At 26.7% G+C, this 24893-nt stretch overlaps 2 protein-coding genes across 6 annotated transcripts; one reads left to right on the top strand and one right to left on the bottom strand.

Annotated features, from left to right (window-relative positions):
* Positions 1 to 1318: 1318 nt before the first annotated feature.
* LOC132950471 (kinesin light chain) lies at positions 1319 to 13985 on the bottom strand. Of its 3 annotated transcripts, none has more exons than XM_061021962.1 (12): positions 13711 to 13985; positions 13213 to 13317; positions 12111 to 12304; positions 10579 to 10800; positions 10414 to 10507; positions 10021 to 10255; positions 9835 to 9922; positions 9602 to 9772; positions 6685 to 6889; positions 3420 to 3646; positions 2693 to 2851; positions 1319 to 1515 (listed from the first exon to the last, which is right to left on the bottom strand). In XM_061021962.1, the coding sequence occupies exons 3-12, from the start codon at positions 12297 to 12299 to the stop codon at positions 1486 to 1488; spliced, it is 1620 nt and encodes a 539-aa protein (XP_060877945.1). In that variant the 5' UTR covers positions 12300 to 12304; positions 13213 to 13317; positions 13711 to 13985; the 3' UTR covers positions 1319 to 1485. The 3 variants fall into 3 exon arrangements, with proteins under 3 accessions (XP_060877945.1, XP_060877942.1, XP_060877943.1); XM_061021959.1 differs by lacking the exon at positions 1319 to 1515 and adding an exon at positions 1924 to 2365; XM_061021960.1 differs by lacking the exons at positions 1319 to 1515; positions 13213 to 13317 and adding an exon at positions 1924 to 2365.
* Positions 13986 to 14468: 483 nt separating this feature from the next.
* LOC132951309 (uncharacterized) lies at positions 14469 to 24325 on the top strand. Of its 3 annotated transcripts, none has more exons than XM_061023136.1 (11): positions 14469 to 14647; positions 16415 to 17985; positions 18421 to 18546; positions 18611 to 18707; positions 19014 to 19198; positions 19330 to 19440; positions 19500 to 19880; positions 19983 to 20082; positions 20440 to 20558; positions 21590 to 22357; positions 23527 to 24325. In XM_061023136.1, the coding sequence occupies exons 2-11, from the start codon at positions 16438 to 16440 to the stop codon at positions 24094 to 24096; spliced, it is 4005 nt and encodes a 1334-aa protein (XP_060879119.1). In that variant the 5' UTR covers positions 14469 to 14647; positions 16415 to 16437; the 3' UTR covers positions 24097 to 24325. The 3 variants fall into 3 exon arrangements, with proteins under 3 accessions (XP_060879119.1, XP_060879118.1, XP_060879117.1); XM_061023135.1 differs by having other exon boundaries at positions 14637 to 14776; XM_061023134.1 differs by lacking the exon at positions 14469 to 14647 and adding an exon at positions 14688 to 15204.
* Positions 24326 to 24893: the final 568 nt, after the last annotated feature.

The following is a 24893-nucleotide window of genomic DNA, read 5'->3' as shown; positions in this document are numbered from 1 at the left end:
AAACAAATTATATTTAAGAATTTAAATATGTATGTATAAATATTAAATATAACTGTACTAACCAATGGGTCATACTTCAATTATTATTTAAAATGAGAATAATTGAAATATTGATTGTTGTATAACTATATACAGTTGAGTAGCCAGGATTATGGATTATGAAAGGCAGAGAGAGAGGGGTTAAGTAAAAATTAAACTAAGTTTTTTATAGTTTTTGTAAATAAATAATATAAATGATGCATTTATTTTTATTCATGGAAAAAAAAGCATTGGTGGTATAGGTTTAAACACCCCTGGCTATGCCACTGATAATATAAAATAAGTACACATCTAAGCACCCAGACTGAAATTATTAATGATTGTTATACCTTATAGTATATAACTAGGTATTTTAGTATTAACAAAACAGTAATTTCTTTTTCAATGTGATTTTATATTATGTAAGAATTTAATACTTTAATAATATTTAGTTTAATATAAAAAAAATGTGTATAAAAAAAATATACCTATTTAAAATACATTTTGAATTCTTTAAAAACCTAAAACAAGGAATGAATAAGTATAATTTAATTTGTAATTTTTTAAAATATTCAAAATAGCATTGTATTAATACATCAGAAGCTACAATAAATATTTATGATATTAACATAAAATCTAGATTTGAGTCAAATATTTTTTCATTATAATTGGTGAATTACTTCTTGAATTTAAACACTCATTACTAGAAGATAATAACTCAATTTTAAGGAATTTTTTTTCTGTAATAAGTACCTAAAAGTCGAAACTATTTTATATTTTTCTTCCAACTCATTTATAACAATTAAGTATAATAAATTAAAAACAATATAGAATATTTGTTTAGAAGAATAGTGTTATATACTATAAAATAAGTTATAAAATAATTCTTCCTCATAATTCTCAAATTTCAATGATCATAGCAAATAAATTATGAACCTGGTTAATATTGTTCATAAAAATAAATTAAAATTCTCACCGTTTTAATAATTATAATAAATAATCTGTAATTATGAGTGTTTTATTTTTAACAAACACTAATGTTTAGATACTGTACGGGGAACTTTATTTTTTAAATAGTATTAAATAGATTCCTTACCTTTAATAATTATAAGTGTAAAAGTAAATATATTAATAATTTATAATAAATGTTTATCTTATTTGTCATACATACTTTGAAAGTGTAAGATTTTTGTTAATCATAACATTTTATTCTAAGTTGACTCCCTTAGAATAACCATTAATATATTTTTATTAGTTAGCCAAATCAAGAATATTTGTTTATAATGTTATAGCCACCTACTTTTGCAGTGTAATTATTAATTTTATTGCACATATAAATACATAGTAAAGTTTAAAAAATGGACCGTTCCGTGTTTTTGTCATATAGGAGATGAATACTTGTTTGCCGAAGCAGTGCAAGTATATGCTGTAGATAAGCGAGTAGATAATATTTATTGTATTTAAACTCTACTTCTGTTGACCATCTGTTCCAGATTTCTGTAAAAATAAACACAATTTTTTACATAGATACATTTTTATCCTATGGTAACAAATGTATTATAATTTTATCTATTTTAAATAATGTGTAATTTAGGCTGAAGTAAAATTGCGAAAAACAAATAATATAACACACACATACACATATATATATATATATATATATATATATATATATATATATTATGCTATAAGGCAGAAGAAGATTTTTAAAACATTGATTCCCAGAAACAGTTGTTAAGTGCAGAATAAAGTGCAGTTTTTTTTATTAAGAATGTGTGTTTTTGAAAATAAATGTTGTTTTTAATTATTACTAAGTATGCACAATAAAGTGTGTTTCTAATGTGTTCCTAATCAGTGATCAGTACAAGTAATAAGGACAAAATAAATAATTATAATAAAATAATAAAACTAAGAAATACATTTTTAATTATTCAATACTACAATAAGTATAATTAAAATTAAATGGTTTACTTAAAAATGAAACCTATTTTTATTTTGATTGATCATCCACATTAATTCAACTTGTAATAATTAATTAAAACTTATAAATAATAATTCAAAATTGTATCAAATCAAACACAAATTACAAAAAAAAAAAATAATAATAATAATAAATAAATAATAATAATAATTATAATAAATATTATGATGTTAAAAATAATAAATAAGTAAAATAATAAACAATAAAATATATTTATATTTATTAGTGTAAAATAATGTCCCACAGCCACAGCCTCGATAATTTCTCTCCAGATACATTTAATCAGGCAGAAGAGGAGTTGTTCAGCCCTAGAGCACTGAATAGTTTGGTTTTCAAGCCGCTTTGTTTGCCCAACTCAGCCCCGCTCTGTCATAACAAATATAACCGACATTCTTAAACTTTTTCTCTTCTCACTCAGTATTTATTCTCTAAAACCCTTAAGTCTTTATAGGGTATCATTCGTTTTTGGAGGGTTAACAACTATTGAAAAGCATTTGTTGTAAAGTATGTTAAAGAAATAAATTGCTATCTATGATTGTATTTTAAAACTTAATACATAAAACTAAAATATACATAAAAGATTAAAGATGAGCAATAATAATATAATAGTTAATGTGTGACATGCATTAAATGTTATTCAAATCAAGAGCAAAATTAAATACAAAAGATAAAAAATAAATTGTATTTACAAACCTCGTCTAATTTTGTTCCAGTAGAACTGGTATCATACTCCAATGATTCCCTAGAACCAATCAAACGACTTGATCGGTTTCTCCTGTCATTACTATTTACACTACTAGTTGATCCACTAAGAATCTGTGCAACTTTGGCTTGTTTTACTATATCAAAAGCCTATGAAGATACATCAAATTAACAGTACATACATATACATAATAAACTAAAATTAATGTTTTTTTTTTTTTTATATAAAATTAAAAACCATTATTTATTCAGCAACCCAATTTATAGTAGAATAACATGTTTTATTTGTTAAAAATATATTTGTAATTATTTTCACTCAATGTAGCTCTTTAATATTTGTATCTTGCAGTGGTGAAGAGTGGGTTGAAATTTTTGAAAAAAATCAACGAGGTCCAGCTGGTAATAACATGTTAGATAAAAAATAAGAATGAAACAAGTGATAGGTACATCAGAATTACTAAATAGTAAATACCAACGCAATAACAAAAATTAGACTTGATTAAAAATGTTTTTTGTATGTTAGGGGAATATAAAAATAATTAAAAAGTCTGTAGCTGATAAATCACATAAATCAAGCAAAAAACCTTGGAATTAACCATCATTTTACATTGAAATAATTACACTTCACCACTGGTATCTTGCAACATATATTGAAATGTAATTTTACATAATAAACCTGTTAACCAATAAAAATTATTTAATTTTCTTTCTTATATACCTCTTTTCTAGAACGTAATGCACAGTCTTCAAGAGTTTCTGCAGCTTCATATTTTCCTTGTCTTCTGTATAACGCTCCTAGATTTTTAAGTGTGGTAGTTACTGTTGGTGAATCTACTTTAGCAGCTTTATGCCAACCACCATACTCTGTATATGGTGCTGCACCTGTACTTTTGTTTTTATTTTCTTCACGTTCTTCAGCCACCTGCCATATTGGTTTATTATCGCCTGTAACATTATATTACTTATCCATTTAAAAAAAAAAATGTTGTCTTTAGTGAAATTTGAAAAATGTTCTTATTGTGTAGAAAAATATTTAATATGATTCTTAACGTTTTCTTAATTGAATATTATTAGTTCAATTTATAATTTTAATCCTTAGAAATTTACAATAATGCTATACAAAACAATTTTTTTTTCAATTTAATAACAAGGCTTGGATTTGATAGTTCTACTAATTATTATTAAATACAAATGAAAATAGCAGAGTAAGCTATATATTGGTTTTATGCTTCAAGAATTCCAAAAACAAAACTTAATGTCATGTATTTTGCATTTCTTAGAAAACTTTAGATTATTAATGCTATTTTTGAGAAGTTTAGGGAATATTAAATATATTTTTAGTGCTATAAAGTCAAAGCCCTGTATATGAATTTGAAACATTTATTTAAAAACTAATAAAGTTAAGTATATTTTTTTGACCAATGCCAGTTAAGGGATATAATAATAATATAAATGTAATATATATTAAGCAAATATTTAATATGAAAACAATTGATGAATTGTATATTTAATATTTAAATTGTCTATATTTTGTTATTTATAAATTATACATTTTAAGGTCGGTGCACAATTTGTTTTCTCTTTGACTCACATGCAACACAGCAAATACAGTCCAGCAGTTCCAATTTAGTGTTGTTAGCTTTTTAATATAAGACTGAATTTACCCTTTATCAAACTTAAAGGTAACATTTAAAGAAGGTATCATTAAACAATTTGTTTACTTTTTGGGCCCACGTACAACATAGCAAATTTGGGTTCAGCAGTTCCAATTTTGTGTGCTTGACTATTTAATATTAGAGTGAATATTGAAACTAAATGAAAGAATATCTAAGGTACATTATAAGCTTTTGCAGATATTATAATTTTATAGCAAATATGGACATTTTAAAAAATTGAATAGCTTAATTTCATATTAAAATACCAATTAATCCCCATAAGGTTCCTTAGATTATTACCCTTAAGTTAAATAATAAGTTAATTCACTATAATAATAAAACTAACCAACACAAGAATAAATCTACTGAATGCTTATTTGTTAGGTTGCAAGGGGAACAGAGAGAAAACAAATGAGTGCTGACATCCTCTTAATACTTTTAGTTAATACTGTATGCAAGTAACACAGGTATTTGGAAAACGAGTATAATTTAAATCAAAAACCATGAATAATTATAACAAATATTTATTATCACTTGAATTATTAATTAGATCAATTCCATTTTATTGTATCATATTTATATTCATTTTTAAATCATGAAACATTTATTAATAAATAATATAAAAGCTGAATACCAAATAATAATAAAAAATTGCAGGAACGTGCAATATAATTCAATGACTATTGTCCATTTATAAATAAACAAATTTTTAAAACAAACTAATCTAATAGGCAAACTTAAAAAATGTATAATAAGACTTAAACATATTCCAAAATACTCAAAATATCTAAAAATAATAATAGTAATTATAATAATGGATAATTAATTAACAATTCATTAACAGGTATAAATAGTATGAATAGAGTACATATATTTACATAACAATAATTACTTTTCTTTTTTAAATATATATATATAGTCATATTATTAAATATTGATACATATCAATAGTATTTTATTTTCACATACTTTAATGCTGAATAATGGGAAACATCCAATATTATTTTTTAAATATTACAATTTGAATAAAATATTAACAAAACCATTAGGAATATCTTTAAAAAAGAATTTTTCAAGGTTATTATAACCAGTTAATCTAGACTATCTGGAATTTTAATGTTTATGATGTTTTGTCATCAATCATCACTATCAACGGTGAATTGTATAAATGAGTGAAAACTATTTCAGTGATTTATGTGTTCCATAGTAGTTGATAAAAATAAAATATTTGTATTGAGCCCAAGAAATTATATCAAAATTAGCTTCTTTGAATAGTTTTAATATCATTCAAAAAAATTAGAAAAATTAATTAATAAGATTAAAATAAAAATATGAACTGTAAATAATATAATGTCAGTCATAAGAAAATTCTATACTAATGATTTAACCCTAAGTTAATTCGATTTTCTTTTATTCTTTTGAAATTAGAAATTTTAATAGTTGTCACTGCATAAAATAAATTATGTTTATCAATAGTTTAATTAAGTTTTTGAAAATCTCTTACAAATATAGTGAAAAAAATATAAAACATAAAATTGAAATATTATTTATAAAAGCTGAAATTTTCAAAACAAATAATAATAATGGAAATAAAGTACTATTGACTATATTTTAATAAAATAAATTACATATTAAATAATAGAAAATACTTATACCCTAAGAGATTGAATATCTTTGGTTATAATATTAGTAAAGAGATTCAATGTCATAACAAGATATAAAATAAATTTATATAATAAAATAATACAATTTCTTTGAACATTTAAAAATAAGATTTAAGCACCATGCATTGCAAACTAAAATTTGAATATTTAATATATATAGTGTAGCCAAACAATAATAAAACAGATCAATATAATTACGAAAAAAAAATTATAAAAACAAAACTGTTGTATCAGCTAATATATTTTTTATGAAGTTACTTGTACTTAATTTTATACCATATAGTATTATTATTATATTATATATATATGTATCAGATCTTATAACCATATGTAGTTATAGGAATGTATGTAACCTACCCTGTAACCTTTCTTATTCTTATAACTTAATAATTAATAGTATATTTTTATGCTTTGGAATTATTATTATTAGCCATTGATGCCCATTCCTTTTCGTCACCTAATAAAAAAAAATGTAAACAGTACGTTTACCTCTCTTGTTTACAAGATTTTTAAGGGTTGATAATTTACATGCATTTTAAAATTTAGTGATCATTTTTTTTTAAGTATTAGCACAGATACATACATTTTTAGCATCAAATATCTATTTAAAGATAAATGTAATATTGTTTAAATTTTTAGAAATCTTAAGAAATAAGTTACTTACCATCTATTGTTCCAAACTCTCTTTCATGAGCTCTAGTTAACACCTGTTTATATAGTATTTCAGCTTCCTTATATTTGCCTTGTTTTAAATAACAGGAAGCTAAATTATTTTTTGTCTTAGCTACATTGGGATCATCCGGTCCTAGCTTCTTTTCATATATTTCCAATGCTCGTTGATAATATCTTTCTACTTCTTCATATTTACCCTGTAAATTAAATAAACATTACTTTTCATAATCTTTTGTATTATAATTTTTCAATTAACTTTATTTAGAATAAAAAATTTAATTCACTAAACATTATGTAATGCTCCGGAACAAATAAATATACACAAATAAGAAAAGTATAATTTGTCATCTCCATCATATTATGTCACACATAACATAGCATACAATTTGAATTGTAATAATTTAAATCCTGGGATAACATAAGACCATATAAACTATTCTATAGATATGTATCAATATATACTATTATTGCATCATTATCTTAAATAGTTAAAATATTAATTATTATTTAAAGCTTTTATATTTTAAAATACTGCGGTGACCAAGTTTTAATCATCATTGTATCTCAATCCCCTAATACCCTACATCACCAAAGAATAATATTGATGATATTGATGTTATAAACTAGTTTAGTGTTACAGTTTCGTCATTTAAATGTCATAAGATAAATGGTACAATCATTACTTAATTTAAGTATCTTCAAATTGTAAAAGGAGTAAATATAAAATATAGTAAATAAATACTTAATGGTCATTATAAACCATAATACAATGTTGGACATGTTTAATTTTCTGTTTCAAATCCGTCTTTCTTATTAGATTAAAAAAAAAATGTGTAATAATAATATATTTGCAGTCAAAAATTGACATTATATAGTTTGTATGGGCAAAAATAAATACGTTCTTTAATCTACTCGTTGAAACCATTTATAAAAAATATATATTTAAACAGGGTAAACCCTGGCCCTGGATTTTAAACCTATTTAACTTGATATTATTTTAGATAAACTCAGTCAAAATATATTAAAATTGTATCAAGTAAAGAAAATGCTAAAAAAGACATTTGGTGAAAATTTGAAATAGCTACTGTTATTTGTAGAATTACAACAAAACATCCAAAAATTGATTGAGGAGAAATAGTTAATTTACGGTATGTTCATGCACCACATAACATGTTAAAAAATGTTTAAATTCAAACGCTCATAAGTAGAAAAACATAGGAAGAATTTTGTATTAAATGAATTTATTACATTAATAATAATAATAATTTGACCAGTCTTTTTTTTAAATACATAGATTTTAGAAAGTCAAGCCGGGTTCACATTACACCGTGTTGTGTGATTTCGTATTTTTATGTTTATACTAAAATGCAATATGAATATTGTACCCTGTGATAACATAATATTATTTTATTTTAGTTATCACTTATCCGCACATAAATGTAACCACACGGTCAAAAGTTGAATATATTATTCAACTATGTGGTATCGTTTGGCAACTGTGATTATTTTACACGACACGGGGTAGTGTGAACCCGGCTTCAAAATACCTTAAATCGCTAATAATATACCTATATCATACGTATGCTAAATACATTAAATTTCACATAAAAAGATTTTAGATAATTTTATAGATGATTTATATTTTAAAACTTTTGGCATATTGAATACGTTTTGATAAATTTAATAGAAGAAAACTATAGTTTGAATTTGTTCAAATCTCGACAACAAGGCATCATTTTTTAAGTGTCAGTAGACCTGAAGTATCTATAACAAGTAATATTAAAATCTTCTTTACTATGTTATCCTGGTTTCTTTTGGAACTTTTTTTTTTGAAAAAAATCAGTTATCTTCTTCAATAACAAATAATGATCTCGTAATAGTCAATGGTGTACCTAGTTCCAATTCTACTGATGGTGCGATCTTCAAAATATTTTTCTTCCTTGATATCTAACACCCCAAATAGTTCTTATTTTTTAATTTGTTATTCTTTTTAAAAGCTCATCTATTGATGTGTATAAACTTCATAAACTTCTATCTGAGCCTGTATGGCTTATATTTAGGCATTTAATCGCCTTTGATATTTTGAAATCCTATAACTTGGTTAAATAAGACTTACTCTGAAATCACATGATTTTGCTGTCACAAATAACCAGAGGCGTATTTATAAAATTCTTATGGTAGGGGGAACAAAAAATTCAAATCATACATTATTATAAGTTATAACTCATATTTTTCATCTCAAAATAATGTAATAAAAAAGTATAAAATATGGTGAATGAGAGGGGCACGGGCCCCAAGTGTGCCTTTAAATACGTCCCCCTACAAATTACCATCCTATTTTCCGTGACAACTGCTGATGATATTGGATCTATACTGATTTCGCTAAGGTTTTCAACCTTAATAATCACAACACGCTTACGAATACACTAGAAACCATAGATATTAGATATTGATTAACTTCATCTCTCAAAGCTCCTTCATTCCTACATATCCAGTAGGATGCTTTGGGTTCTCTCTACTATTTCTGATCAATATGCTCCCTTTTTTGGCATACTTCAAAGAGATGTACTTTCTCCATTACTATTTGCCCTATTTGCTACGTCGGTTCTCCAACATGCAAAACTTCTAATCTTTGCCAATTATATAAAGGGCTTCCTACAAAAACAATCTATTTTTGATTGCCATCTACTCCAAAAGGACTTTCAGCGTCTAATAGCCTGTAGATGGACCTTCAATTTATATATCGAAGTGCACAATTATGACTTTTTCCACTAATAAAATTGCTTTGAAAATTTGAAAAGGACGTCTAAGAAATAACATGGGATTACATCTCAACTGGAATTCTAGTATACACTAATATTGAAATGTATAACACTACCAATTTATAAAATTAATATACAAAAATTTACTTGATTTTGGCACAGCAGGGCTAAGTTGTTCAATTGTTTAGCTACATCTGGATGTCCTTTACCTAATACTGCTTCTCTGATTTCTAAAGCTCGTTTACACAATGGTTCAGCGTCTTTGTATTTACCTCGTTTCCCATAAAGTACTGCTAAATTGTTTAATGTTGCTGCGACCTAAAGTATTAAAGAATATGTTAGAATATAATATACATAAGCTATTAAAAATTAAATATTACAGCTGGATGATTTTCTCCTAGAGTCTTTTCACGTATTGCCAAAGCATCATTCAGTAAATTAGCAGCATCTTTATATTTGTTTTGATCTCTACAAATTAAAAATGTACATATGTATATTCACAACACAATGTTTAAGATTATTAAAATATCCAATAACATTTAAAGTTATTTTAAAAGTAAAATTACCTATAGACAAGAGCTAAAATATTCAACATGGTAGCTACATCTGGGTGATCATGGCCTGATGTTTTTTCTAAATCCTCCAAAGCTTGTTTACATAATGGGACAGCAACTTCATATCTTCCTTGCGATGCATACTGAATCACTAAATTATGTAATGTCCTTAAACGTGCTGGAATCTCATAACCAGCTCCAGCATTTACTTGTTGAGCAAACTGTGATGGTGGTGTAGGTGATAATGCTAATAAAATAAAATATTAAAACATAAAAAATGCTCACTATTATTCTGATTTGGTCTTAAATTGTAAAATTAATAAATTTATTAAAAATTGTAATAAAAAACTTTTTTACCTAATTCATGTATATTTTTAAAAAATGTATTACTTTATTACAACTTACTATTTCTTTCTTCATTTTCATCATCTGGAAATAAATCAACAACCGGATCATCATTTTTAGATTTTTCTTGTTTGTTTTCGGTCTGATCTTCAGTCTGTAAGTAACTCATAAATGCATTCAAATGGTCTAAAATCCAAATTTTGATTTATAAAAAAAAGTAAATACCTTATCAGCATCAAATTTACTGATAGATGCCATAAACTCTAAATGTTTATTTTGTTCATCTAATAATGCAACAGCCTGTTCAGAAGCTTGTAATTTTTGTTGTGTGTTTGCTAATTCATCTCTTAGCCACGCGTTTTCTTGACAAAGTCTACGGACCTGAGTTCTTAATTTTTGTTTTTCTGCTTCTACATTTTGAAGATGGGAAGCCAAAGCTAACATAACCTGATTAAAAGTTTGTTCGGTTATAATTAACTATTAAATATAAAAATATTTTAGATAGACAAATAATATGCTTAAAAAGATAAAAACATAATTGAAAAACCAATAGATTCATTGTAATTAACGAAACCTTGATAAAATATAGTATACATTATATTGTCAAAAAATAATAATATTATATACATTACTAAGAAACGAAAAATAATTATAGTCCGCGACATGAAAATTGGCCCCTGACCTAGCCATCAACCTAGCAGCCATTTCACCAAAAGCTTTACTAAGGCCCAGAATTATATGTACTAAAAACGTACAAAATATGCATGCATTTATGCACTTAAAATGTGCAACAATATGCAAACAAAAATGCATTTTAATTAATAATTTAGTTAAGAGCAGCGGAAATACATGTACCTAATTGTAATAGTTGTATTATATTACACAATTTTTATCCTAATTTTTTGATTTGACACAAAATCGTGGATTTTGGCAATGGTTTGGTTTATATACATCGAACAAATAGTTTTTCTTTAATGTTGACTCGTCTGGACATCAAAAAAATTACAAAATATGCAAAAATAAAACTTTGTATTCCGGATCTATTTACTATATAATTCAATTTTGTAGCTAATCTAGCTACTTTTTGTTTTGATAAAAAAAAATATGCAAACTCTGGGTCTTATTTATTACAAATCATCGATAATTGAAATTATAATATTATAGGGATTATTAGTTATTAAAAACAATAATTAACTTTGGTAAAATTCTTAAGAAATGTACTGTGTAATATCTCATTAGGTACTAATTTATCATATTTATTATTAATTAAAAAAAACATAATGCCATTTGATTAAAGAGTAGACAATATACATTATACAAAAATATAAATAATAATTACTTACTTCTGCTTTAAGGTAATAAACATATATTATATCATGAGTTATATTATATACATTAGGTATTAGTTATTACTTACAAAATTGTATTAATTGAATTTATAGAGAAATTTGTAATTTGATAATCGTAATATGAGATTGAAGATAACAAATAATTTTATATTAAAATGAATTAAAAAAGAACCCATTGTTTGAATTAGATTATTGGAGGTGTGTAAGGGTTACAATCTCTTATGCTATTTTTTTTTATATTTTGAACTATCCTACAAATTTATGTTCATTAGAACATGAGATATTATTTTTAATTTTTAATTCAAAATATAAAGCAACCAACTACTTTATTTAAAGTAATTTTAAGGTTTTAAAAGCAGCAAGTTATATAGGTATTTTCAATTTGTAATAAAAAACTTAACTACTAACCTGAGCTTCACCAAGGCCCAATTCTGTCATATCTAAAGTTTTTTGAAGCATAGACTGTTTTTCTTCTGGTTGCATTGTATTTTGACCTGAAGGGTTATTAGATGCTGTTAACTCATTTTTCAGGGCTTCCAATCCTTGGGCAACAGTCTTAATACCAACCATCATTTCTTCTTGAGACATCACAGTCATGGTAACTAAAAATAAAATTAGGTTATAACTTTAAATTATTTATTTAATAATATATAAGTATAATGAACATCTTCTATATTCTTTTACTGTTTAATTATAATTATTTTTGACCCAGAAAATAAATAAACAACTATTAAAATTCATGTTGTTGTATGTGTGTATAGCGAATTACTATAAATTTAATAAATTTAGAAATGTGACTTAAAAATTAAGATTAGGTCCATAGAAAACCAGTCCAAATAAAGGTAGAGTTTGCCTCCTGGGGTAAACCTCCCAACCCCCCCGTCATGAGCGTCACTTGAGTTTTATAGTTACAGGGAATCCTGTAAGATCAAAGTTAAAAATAACTATATAGTAAAAGTGTTAAAGCGTGATAGGGGGTTATTTATTAAAAATAAAATAAGTAGATCCTCCCCTTAATGGCACATCCTCAATATTAATAATATATTATATACAAATATTATTGTTAATTATTTTACACTTTGTTACCTATAATAATAGTTTTTTTTCTATAAAAGACTTTGAATTAAAAACAGGAGGGGCTAAAAAGTAAAAATATGAAAGGAGGCTAAAATTCTCTATAGGAGGGCTAAGCATCTCCCTAGTTACGCAGACGCCAAAAGCATAGGTCACTAATATTAAAAAGAAAAAAGCCAGATATTTTACAGACCCTAATGAAATGCATTCAAATCACGGATACTAGTATAGAACCAAGTTATCTTGCTCTTAAAATCTAAGATATCCTTATAACATAGAGCAAAGGAAAAATATTACATAATCAAACATTATCAAAGATAGCATGAACAATTAATTCTTAAAATTAAATTATAACTAAATACATTAGATAACAGATTATTTAAATACATTAGATTTACTTAATTTTTTTATGATACTTATTTATTAATCAATTTACCTTATTTTTGTAAACTATTGGTTAGAAAATATAAATAACCTTTTCCACAATACTTCGTGGAAAAATACAAACAGTTTCACGTATGTTGTACGTTATATATCCATTCTAAACAAAATAAATATATAGGTATTATACTTTATTCAACAATAAATAAATACTAATAATAATATATTAAAACATTTTAGTTGCCTTACATTATCTGACAAAATCAGTTTTTTAATGTATCTACATTAAATAAAAGAAATCATGTATCATAAAATATTGTGTGGTCGTTCTCACAACATTGTAAACTATGAGGTAAACTATTAATACCAATAAAAGAAATTATTTAAAGGGTAAAAGTACCTAGATGGTAAAAACAATAACATATTGAGTGAATTTAAACGCTTTAATAGCAAAAGTACAAATACATATCCTAGTGGGAAATTGCTAATCTATAAGTACGAAAAGAATATTATTGATTACAATAAAATGGTTTTAATGTGATGTATTCCTTACTCGTATATTTCGCACCGATGTTGCAACTAAAGGCACACGCGACTTGTTAGACAGTAGTTCTTCTGACATACAAGAATCAGTAATCACACGTTTGCGCGTAGAGCCATAGAGATTTTAAGATTTTACGAACAATAAAATTAAAATTAACATTTAACAGGTGAATGAGTTCAGAAAAAACCTTTCACATATACAAACGTATCATGTATATCGTATATTAAATAGGAAAAAAAAAATAAAATGTTGGATGGTTTGTGAACAACTGTGGTATATGCATATGACATCACAATACCCAGCTTAGGGTTGTCCTTATCAGTTGCTACACAACTATCGATTATTGTCATCCTGTAAATCTTTAAAACATCGTTTTTATGTGGACGTGTTGAGTTCGCCATGAACGCATTTTTCATATTGGTTGTAATTGGTAACACGGGTCGGGTCTACAATATGGCTGCAAACAATATGATAACCGATGTTATTCCGATATTATTTCTACTCGCCGTGTACACGAAATTGTTGAACTAGATCCAACAACACGGTATCGTGTGGTAAGATAGGATGAACACACTAGTACCAACCAATCACAGCAAATGATTTTGCACGTTCATGTGAAGGAGGGTAGAGGTAGATTTAAGGTTATTGCAAATTGATTATGGAAACATTGAAAAACTACTCGATTATGTAAAAAATATTATACTCTAATTTAGTATTTTACTATTTTTAATTTTAGTAGCAAACATTTCTTTTCTACTCTTTAACGTGTCATCGAACGTCGCTAAGCTTTTTAGTAATTTTCTATGCCTTGTATGGTAATTAAACCATTTTATTTAAATTTTTATTATTGAAAATAATCGAAAGATCGCAATAGTCAGAACACAATTGCTTTACGCAATCGATACAAATTCAGGTCTGTTGTAAACTTCATCATACCAATATGGAGGTAGGTCCTCGATTTGTGTATTATTTTGAATTATGTTAATAAGTGCTATCGTCTGTCAATAATAACCTTAAATTTACGTCTATACTCTATACTACAATAATATGATGTCCTGTCGGTTCTGATATTTCTGTATGTATTACAGAAATGACAATTTGTCAATACGCTTGTTATAGTTAACAGTGTTAATACTCGTACCCCGTTACTGTTTGCCAGTGTAGATTCTGCGTGTGCTTTGTTTACTGGCTTTAGGCTTTAGTAATTAGTAGTTACTAGTTACTAGTTTTGTTAACTATTGTTCATAAAATAGTTATTAATTATTATCCGATATTAATTTCCAATTCATATGTTTTATAAAATACTACGTATTTAACTATTGTTTTATATCTATAACTGTTTATTTCGCCGGTAGTAGTCTTGAATCTATACTGTGTATCTAATTGTTGTGTTGTACATTTTTGTCATCAGCTTGTCTGTATTATATTAACTTTATATTCGTTGATCATATTGTATTAAAATATTTAAATATATATTGTGAGTTATGAGTGTATAAGTTAAAGGTAAGATTTTAATGTTACTAAATTATCACAAGTGTATCTATAATAATAACAACATAATTTGACTTGTACCTAGGTTAGTAATTAAACTAGGTACTTATATAAATATACAAGGATTGTATTATATGAACTGTCCATACCATTTTTCAATGATTAAACAGCATTTCGGCACAATAATATGACTTGTGTCCGACACTCCTACTTAATTATTGGAACATGAGTACCTAAGTATATGGTTTCACTGCAGTATCACTCTGTTTAGATGCTGATCATATTCTTGACCTGTAGTTGAACCTAATCTTAAGTATTCTTGCAATGGCTAGTCATCGTGTCCAATCACTGCATGGAATCTACCTTAAAACCGGGTTTTATTTTTCTAGATATTTCGTGTAGTGTATTTTTTTCATACACCTAAGAACTACACACACTATACATTTTTCATCATTGTTTGGTGTTTATTCTATGTTAACAACATTTAACAAAAATCAGAACACAGTTTTCATTTTGTTTTGGTTATACCATATTACAGTCTCATTTTTGAAACCCCGTGTATTATTTTTGTACATTGTTCCTACAACTCTGAACACTGTCCACGGATAAATTAAACTGTTGTGTGCTCCTAGGTTAAACTGCTTTTAAACTTATAATACTTATATTATTTTCTCTATTAAAAAGTTTTTTTTTTTTTTAAAAAAAAGGATGTCTATAATTTATTATACTTTCCTTCAGATTTCGTACTTGAGAATTTAAGAAAAAAATATTATCATTTGCATACTAGTTAAACTTGTTTCTATACAGGCGCGGATCCAGAAATAAAAAAGTGGGCTAGATGAAAAAATGTACGATTATCAATCACTACTTAATGTCTATAAGCAATATAATATAATGTTTAAAGTATGGTATTGCTCCTCTAACCTCTTTACTTTAGTTAATAAACTGAAAATTAAGGAAATATTTAAAGTACCTACGGGATGAGGAGCTTCAGCCCCCCCTTGTATCCGCCTGCTTCTATACTGTACACACATTAGCAAAATTGCATAAAATGTATTGTTATCTTTCCCATTATTTAAAATAGAATAAATCTTTGAAAGAGTAACAAGTTTTAAAGTATTACAGCTATTAAAAATTAATTAAGTAATTTTATGAAAGAAAACTTATTTTTTCAAATTTACCCATGTGTTTACTTATGCACTAATTATAAAATATATTTTAGGGTAGCTTGTATAATTTTAGAAAATGGAAAGAGGTGGAAGAGGTATAAGAAGAGCTAGAGGTGGTCGTCCATTCATCAGAGGTTTTTATCGTGGTAGGACACCAAATAGAAAAGGAACAATGCGACGTCCAATGGGAAGTAGATCAAGACCGTCTAGCTCTAGAGATAAATATGAATCTTCATACAATGATAATGATCGAAGTGATTCACGTGAAAGATCGTGGGATTCTAAATCAGGCACCGACAAAGATGTCTCAAAAGAAAAACATGATGGAGATGATTCTTCGCCAATCAGCAGAAGTAAATGGGATAAAGATGAAGACCATAGTGAAAAAAATGATGAGCGTTACTCAGATAAAAAAGGTTATTATGATGCAAAGTATTATAGACGTGCATCTGGACACCCACATAGGGGTTATAGACGGCCATACCAAAATAATTATTGGGATAGAAGTGATCGTGGAAGACATCACTCACCACAAAGTCAATATCGTGTAAGACCCTATAATTCGCCTTCTAGACATAGACGTTATTCCCGTTCTCCTGATAGACGTCGATCACCAAGTAGATATCGATCTAAATCACGATCTCGATCTCACTCACATTCTCCTAGCAGATCCCGACGCTACACTACTCCAAAACTTAGATCGCCTAAGAGAAGATCGCCATCACGACGGCCTAGGTCACCTAATGTACAAGATCAGTCCATAGAAAAAACTCAAGCAGTAAAGAGTAATTCTGATGACGAAAATAATTCTGATGATTTTGTTGAAAAGTTAAAAGCCTCAAAAGGTTCTAAAACACCAGGCAGAGTGGAGTATACAGAAAAAAGTGATGATGAATATTGGATTGAAACTAATAAAAGTGATTCTAAAGATACAAAAGATGCAAAAAAATCTAATAGACCAGAATATTCTTCTAAAGGCTCTAAAACTCCTGGACGATCAGAAATTTCTAGTAATGATAAAGATGAACACTGGATAAAATCTCAAACTTCCAAGACTTCAACAAAAAATCTATATTCTAATAGTTGGGATGATTCTCCTATTCGAGAGAAATCTATTCCTAAGGTATTAAAAACACCTGGTAGAAAAGATTATTCCGCTAAAGATGATGATTACTGGATAAATTCTCCTCCTACTGAGACTAAAAAAGATCGTTCTTCAAATGACGTATATTCAAACAAGACAATAAATAAAGATTCTACAACCATGTATGTACAAGAATTAAGTTCATCTGATTCTGAGCCAGAAAAAAAAGTTACAAAGAGAGCCAGGTCTATGTCATTAACTAACTCTGATAAAAGTGATACTCCACCATTAAATACCGAACAGTCTAATAAATTAGGAAATCGGTATTCTCAAGCTCCACCTTCATCTTCCAGAGCGCCAAATTCCATTTTAAAGGAACCACCACCTCCTACACTACCTACTACACCCAACAATTTACCATTATATAATTCACAATGGCCAGGAATACAAAATCCTGCTACTCCATATTCATCAACTACAAACTATGTTCAACCCCAACCTTCACAATTCACAGCTTACCAACAACGACAACCAGTTCCTGTAAGTACTATTAATGATACAAATTTTTAAAATAGATTATGATAGTTGAAGTCGAAATATTGTGCATTTATATCACTGTTGAATGATAATCCTAATTTAGGATAATATATTTAGGTGGTACCTATTTATATACTTTAGGTAACAAATAAAAAGGCCTCTGTTTGATAATGGTAAAAGTTATGACAATAATTTGAAAAAAATTAAATAAAATCTCAAAAGCCATGGATTAAATGTTTTAAATAACAATAACAATATTCAGATTTGAAGTCAAAATTAGTATGTTAGATAGTATATTTTATTATAAATATTGAAGTGACCAGATAGTTGAAGAGACATTATACAATTATTATTGATCACAAACTTAAGTACCTAAAACTTAATAAAAGTTTATTATCTTATTATTCTATTAATATATTTTAATTTCTCAAAATCTAGGCTCAAAATGCTCAGTGGTACCAACCAGGTTACCAGCAATATGGAACACCATTCCAACAATTTCAACAATATGATCAAAAATCTGTCCCTTATAATCCAGTACATACTAATCTTGAACCAGTTGAAGTAAGTGCTCAGTAAAAAATTGTTTAACATAATATTATGTATAATGTGATTATAATTATTATAGGGTTATCAATCTACCAATCAAGGATTGTATAATATAGATCTGAAAAATGTTGTAGATATAACAAAACCCCCTCCCAACATTACATCGATTACACCAGGTATGTTTGCGTTTTTAATAAAACTAATATTAATTAATATTCTTTTACTGTAGCACTTTTTATCCACTAAATAATAAACTTAATTTATATCAATTAATAATTGTTTTATATTAGTTATAATACTACTATAACTTAAATTACAGAAATTACTACCAATAAATAACAAACTTAAGTACTGTTATATAAAGTATACAAAATATAGTACTATTCTATATTTTATTAATTAGTGACATAATAATAATAAACAGACGTGAGTATTGTTAGAAACTAAGTAATAATATTATTTACTGATTATTTTGACTATAGTACCAGATACACAAACTAAAAGTTCTCAGGATAGCATTTTTGAAATGCAACGTGAAACATATGCTACTAAACTGTTTAGTTTAAAAAAAGAACTTGAGACATTACAAATTCAGTATGACACATTTAAGTTGGATAATACAGATGGTCGTCGTAATAATGAATTAAAAAAAAATAGAAAAGCACAGGTATTATTTAATTTTTAATTTAAATAGCACGTTTGGTATGTATAATATTATGTAATATTAAATTCAACAATATTATTTGTAATCTGCTGACTGATGTATAACAATATTATATTATGTAACTTTTTTTCTAGGATGATGTAAATGGAAAAATTAAGGGTGTGAATAATATTCTTGAAGTGTTAAATACAATGATTCCAAAAGACTCAATAAAAGAAATTAAAAAAGTCGAACTGAAACAATTAGTAATTACTATTAATACAGTATATTTAATTTGATATTTAATTAACTTATTTTATTTTAGACAACAGAACCTGAGTATGTGAAAACCCCTACAGAAACTGTACAACAAGATGAAGTTTCTAATATACGCAAGAATCGACATCGCAGTACTTCTTCCTCTTCATTGGAACTAAAAAAAAAAAGGAATAAATCTAATAAATCAAAAAAATCTTTGAAAGTGCATTCTTCTTCAGAAGAAGAAACTGATTCTAAGAAATCATACAAATCTAAAGAGTTAATTGATACAAGTAAAAAATCAAAACGTAATGAGAAAATACCTCAATTCAATCATGTTTATTGTGATTCGTGCATTCATTGGTGTCAGCCATGTAATATTTTTCCAAAAACTGCAAAAGAATATTTAACACATTTGCATAGTGAATCCCATAGAAAAACTTTGGAGGTTTGTAACATCTTTTTAAATAATATTAATAATATTTTTTAAGTAAAATAATATTTTAACATAAAATAAAATAATAATATACCAAATATTCATTGTTTATAGGAATTAAATGTTGTTGAATTACCTTGGCATGATACACAAACTGAACCTACTCAACCTGAAAAAAATCCTGAACTACCAAATAAACGAGTACCTATTAAAGGTAGGTGTCTTATGAATTGTTCTGAGTCGATAATTATGCAGTATGAAGAGCAAATCCATCAAACAAAATAATTTGTACATAGTGTTTAAACTGAAAACTTATAAGATCACTTTGATCAATGTTACGTTTAAAATTTTTAAGTGATGCCATTTTAATAGTTAATTTATTAATACCAAAAATAATAATTTATTCATACAAATTAAATTATGAAAAAATAGTATTTGTCATAGGTACAAAGATATAGAACAAGAATAAAGTATTAAATTGTGTAACAATACTTTATCACCATATTAATAAATTTAGAATTATTGACATGTTAAGTGTATTATTTATATATTTTATATATATATTTTATAGGTTTGGAGTTTTTTATTGGAACTCAAGCTTGGTATTGCAAACTGTGTGACACTTGGATTGGAGATCTTCATTGTGCTTCAGCACATTTTAAATCTAAACAACATAATGATTTATATGCGGTAGTTATATTATATATTTTATAATTCTATACATTATAATCATGAACAGAACTACAGCCTTGGTCACTTGAACTAATCAGCCCCATATAACTATATTTTTTTATGCTTAACTATTTAATTCTCAGTATTATTTTTGTTTTAATTGTTAAATAAATCACCCCATCTTCCATTAGGGTGATGGTCATTTGGGAGAGAGGCAGACTAGGACAATTAATGCCTTGCCCTAAGACATTAGTTAAATATTGAAAATTCCTTGTTTAATAATTATTAAGACAGTACATTTGTTTATACATAGTTATTAAATAACGCATATTTATATTTTGTGATATACAGAATGGATATTCATGATAATTCATCTGTTAAAATTCTTAAAATAGATGAAAGTATGGTAAATTTACATTTTTGATACTTGCCATTTGGTGTAAACTTTGTACTCAAAATTTTAGTATTTTAATGTATGTTACTGTCGTGTCTTAACAGTGAAATTACTGTAATCTGATATTCTGATTATCAATTATTTTTGTCGTTGGTTGATAAAAACGAGTGAAAATAAGGAAATTTATAAGGCTAGAATTTTCTATATGAAGTTCTGTAAAAATTTTTAAGTTTTATGAAACAAGAAAATATGGTACTTTTTCCTTCATCAAAATCTGAGATTTTGTCTCTATGGCCTAACTTATTTAACTTATGGTCTTGTCTAATGAAATTGTCTAGTTTTGCCTATGCTAATAATATTATAACAAAATTGATTATTGTCAATTAAGTCCTAATATTTATAATTAGGCAGGATAGTTAATTTATCATATCATTGAAATTTTAACAAAAATGAATCTTCTAGTTATGGAAATTAGTTTTAAACTAGTTTAAAAATTATTCTAATTATTAGGTAGCTTATTTTCTTGACCTAATGTATATAGTAAAGTAGAATATTAGTTTTTATAGTTAAGGTTTTGGTTTTAGCAATGATTGTGTATATTAAAAATAACGCTAAATTAAAATTAAAAAATTAATTTATTATTTTGTTTTGTTAGGAACTTATAGCAAAGCAGCCAAATTGGGAAATTGATTGGCTTACAAAAAGAACTCGGGCGTTTGAAAAATCTTTATCACAATTAAGTACAATTAAACAAGATCCAATTAAAGAAAATAAATCTAAAGAAAACATTGCTGAACCCAAAGTTGAGAAGTCTTTTTTTGAGAAGGAGCCTAGAAAAGAGAGGGAAAAAGAAAAATTACGCGAAAGAGATAGAGATAGAGAAAGAGATCGAGATAAATATAAAAAAGAATTAAGTCGAAAACCCACAGATTTAAAAAGTCAGTTAAGTCCTGACAAAGAGATAAATGATACAAATAATGTATCTTTATCAGATTGGATGAAACCAGTTGATTTACCTGTAGAAAAAAGTATGATTACTTTAAAGGAATCTGTGCAGAAATCTAAAGACAGATTGCATAAAAATAAATCTGATGAAATTGAAGAATCTCGTAGATCTAGCCAATCTAATGTGCATGTAGTAAAAAAGCAACGACTTGAAGAACCAAAGCCACCACCAATTGTGTATGAAAAGAAAGATGAAAGTTTTAATTTATCTCACCGCACTAGCAGAATAAAATTACCTTTTATTGGAAAAATGCCATTTGCAAAGCCCATTAGTAGAAAATCAAACTCGTCTACTAAAGATATACCCAATTTTACTGTTGAAAGTACAACTAATGAACCTAAAGAACACTTGATGGAATCTGTAGCTATGCAAAAAATGTTAATAGAAAAAATGATCACTGCAGCAAATGAAAAAAAGGTAAAGTAACAAAATAATTTGATTCATAAAAAATCAAAATAAATCATACTAAGTATACTTTTACACAACATTCTCATTTAGATAGGTATTGTTCTATTTTAGATGAATAAAATTGTATTTTCTTTTATTATGGAATATTTAACTAATTTATTAAAAATAAGACAACAGCATTAATACTAAAATCTGAAATTTACAAATGGTCAACCATTAAATTATTGTCCAAACATGTTAAACAAGTTAAAATTTTAAATCAAAGTATACGATTCGCATTTACATAATGCTTAAAAATAATATTAGTATTCTATAATGCATACTTAATGCTAAAATAGTATAGTGTTTATCACTAAATTTACCATACAAAGAAAATATATATTAGCTATACTGCTCGCTTTCAAGAATTCTCCGCCGTGGTCGTTTCTTAAAACTTTCCAAAAGAGATTATACTGGTCAGCTACCAATTTATGTCATTTCCCACCAATTTCCCATTGTTAGCGTGATCACATAGTTCTTGACGCACTAATCAAATCATTTGACATGCGCGAATGCGGTATATTCTCTTTTGAAAAGGAGTATAGTTAAGATGTGATTATAGCAGCTTTCGATCTGTACCCTTCGCTGTGATCATTATCTTCAAGATGCGTCTTTTGGTAATCAGTTTGAATTACTGATGCTGGTAGTTTAGGTTATAATAATTTTGTAACCAATAACATTCAATCTCCTGGAATCTAGCTACACATCTATCACAGACCCTGCTGTACTTTTTAATTGAAAAATATGAATTTATGTATTTTTATCCAACCATTGAACAAAAAAATATCTGGTCAGATCCTTATTCGGGGCCGAAAATACAGTGACTCAAATCTTCAGCCATGATTCCTATTTCTGGTGGCTCCATGTGCTATATTTTAACATTCCTACCTAAGTGATATAGACTTTTATATTGTGATATTAGTATATGTACACAGGTAAACCGCGAGTAGGTTGTCCTATCGAGGCACAAGACAGACTACACACTGTATTTAGCACCCTACACATAACTCTTATTTTAGTTTTTCACTTCTTGGCAGTGAACAATCTGCAAAATCAGTAGAAACAAGTTGAATATATTTTTAATAAATATAATATAAATACTTTTTGACATTTTTAAAAATATATAAAAATTATTTCAGATTGAAAAGCATATATTACCCGTTGACATGGATATAGATGATGATAATGAAAATAATGATGGTATTGTAAATTCAGAAACTGATTCAATTGAGACACAACTGAACCGTTCACAATCAGGAAATCAAATACATCAAATGTATAGTCAACCTCAACCACACACTACTAATACATTACCTCAAGATTTAAGTACTGCATTAAATATGATTTTTCCTTGCAGTGAAGCTTCTTCGGTAGTACCTTCTATAAACACACCAATTAATCCTCAAGTTCATAATCCATTAATTCATCAACATTACAACATGCCATATGGTGTAACAAATAATTTAAGTATTTCGCCTGAAAGAAAGAAAAAGAAAAATGCCCCGTCTCAACGAAAACGTAGACACATGAAGAAAATTATGGGTAAAGAAGGAGAAGTTACTGAAGAGGATGACGATAAATTAGAAGACCCAATTATTCAGGGGCCTAAAGAAGAAAATAATAAGAAATCAAATGGCAATGAATCTGATGGAGATGAACTTGCTATGCTTGGTATTGATGCAGAAGACATGGCTGCACAATATTATTGAAAATTATCGATTTTATTATGTGACAGTTCCTTTATGTACATACATGTATTATATATCAATTTTAATTTTAAAACTACTTTCTAAATAGTTTTACTGATATTTTGCTTGAACAAATTTTAGATGTAAAAGTATGTTTATAAATATTTTAAAAATAATAATTTACACATAATTAATGATTAATAGGTATCGTTGGAAGTGGTAAAATTAAATTGAGTGCTATTGTCCCAATTGTTGATACATGATTTTCATTTTAGATTCTATGCGGCATGGAGAAGCTATATATAATATTTTACCATAACAAGGTTTATTAGTTGAAACAAATTTTTGGAGTTGTAAACATGTTCAAGTTAAGTATCAATTTTCCTGATTTTCAGAGCTACCCTTAAACAATATATATTTGGTACTCTTTTCCAATATTAAAACATGATATATTTCATGTATAACATATGAGTATATATGACTTATATATACTATATATGAGTATATGAAAAATGCTGCCCTGGTGCTAAAGCTCCTTTTGCCCATATGTTAATCTGGCCCTACTGATTGTAGTATTTAAATAAAGATCATAGAAAACAGCAAACTAGTCTACAATTTTAAAAACCACAAGTTGTGTTACTCTAGGATAAAATGTACAACAATACTATTCTAACATATTTTTAAATATATTTACATTTTATGTTAACATCTTCATGATATTTATTTTGAAAATTTTATTTTTTGCAGGCTTTATTTACATAAAATATTTATTTTTTTTATTTGACTACGTGTTCTGACTAATTAGTTTGTATTTTTAT

Source organism: Metopolophium dirhodum, chromosome 8 (genome assembly GCF_019925205.1).
Source record: "Metopolophium dirhodum isolate CAU chromosome 8, ASM1992520v1, whole genome shotgun sequence".
Lineage (NCBI taxonomy): Eukaryota > Metazoa > Arthropoda > Insecta > Hemiptera > Aphididae > Metopolophium > Metopolophium dirhodum.
Note: the sequence above shows the minus strand (reverse complement) of the source record. Positions and strands in the feature narration are given on the sequence as shown.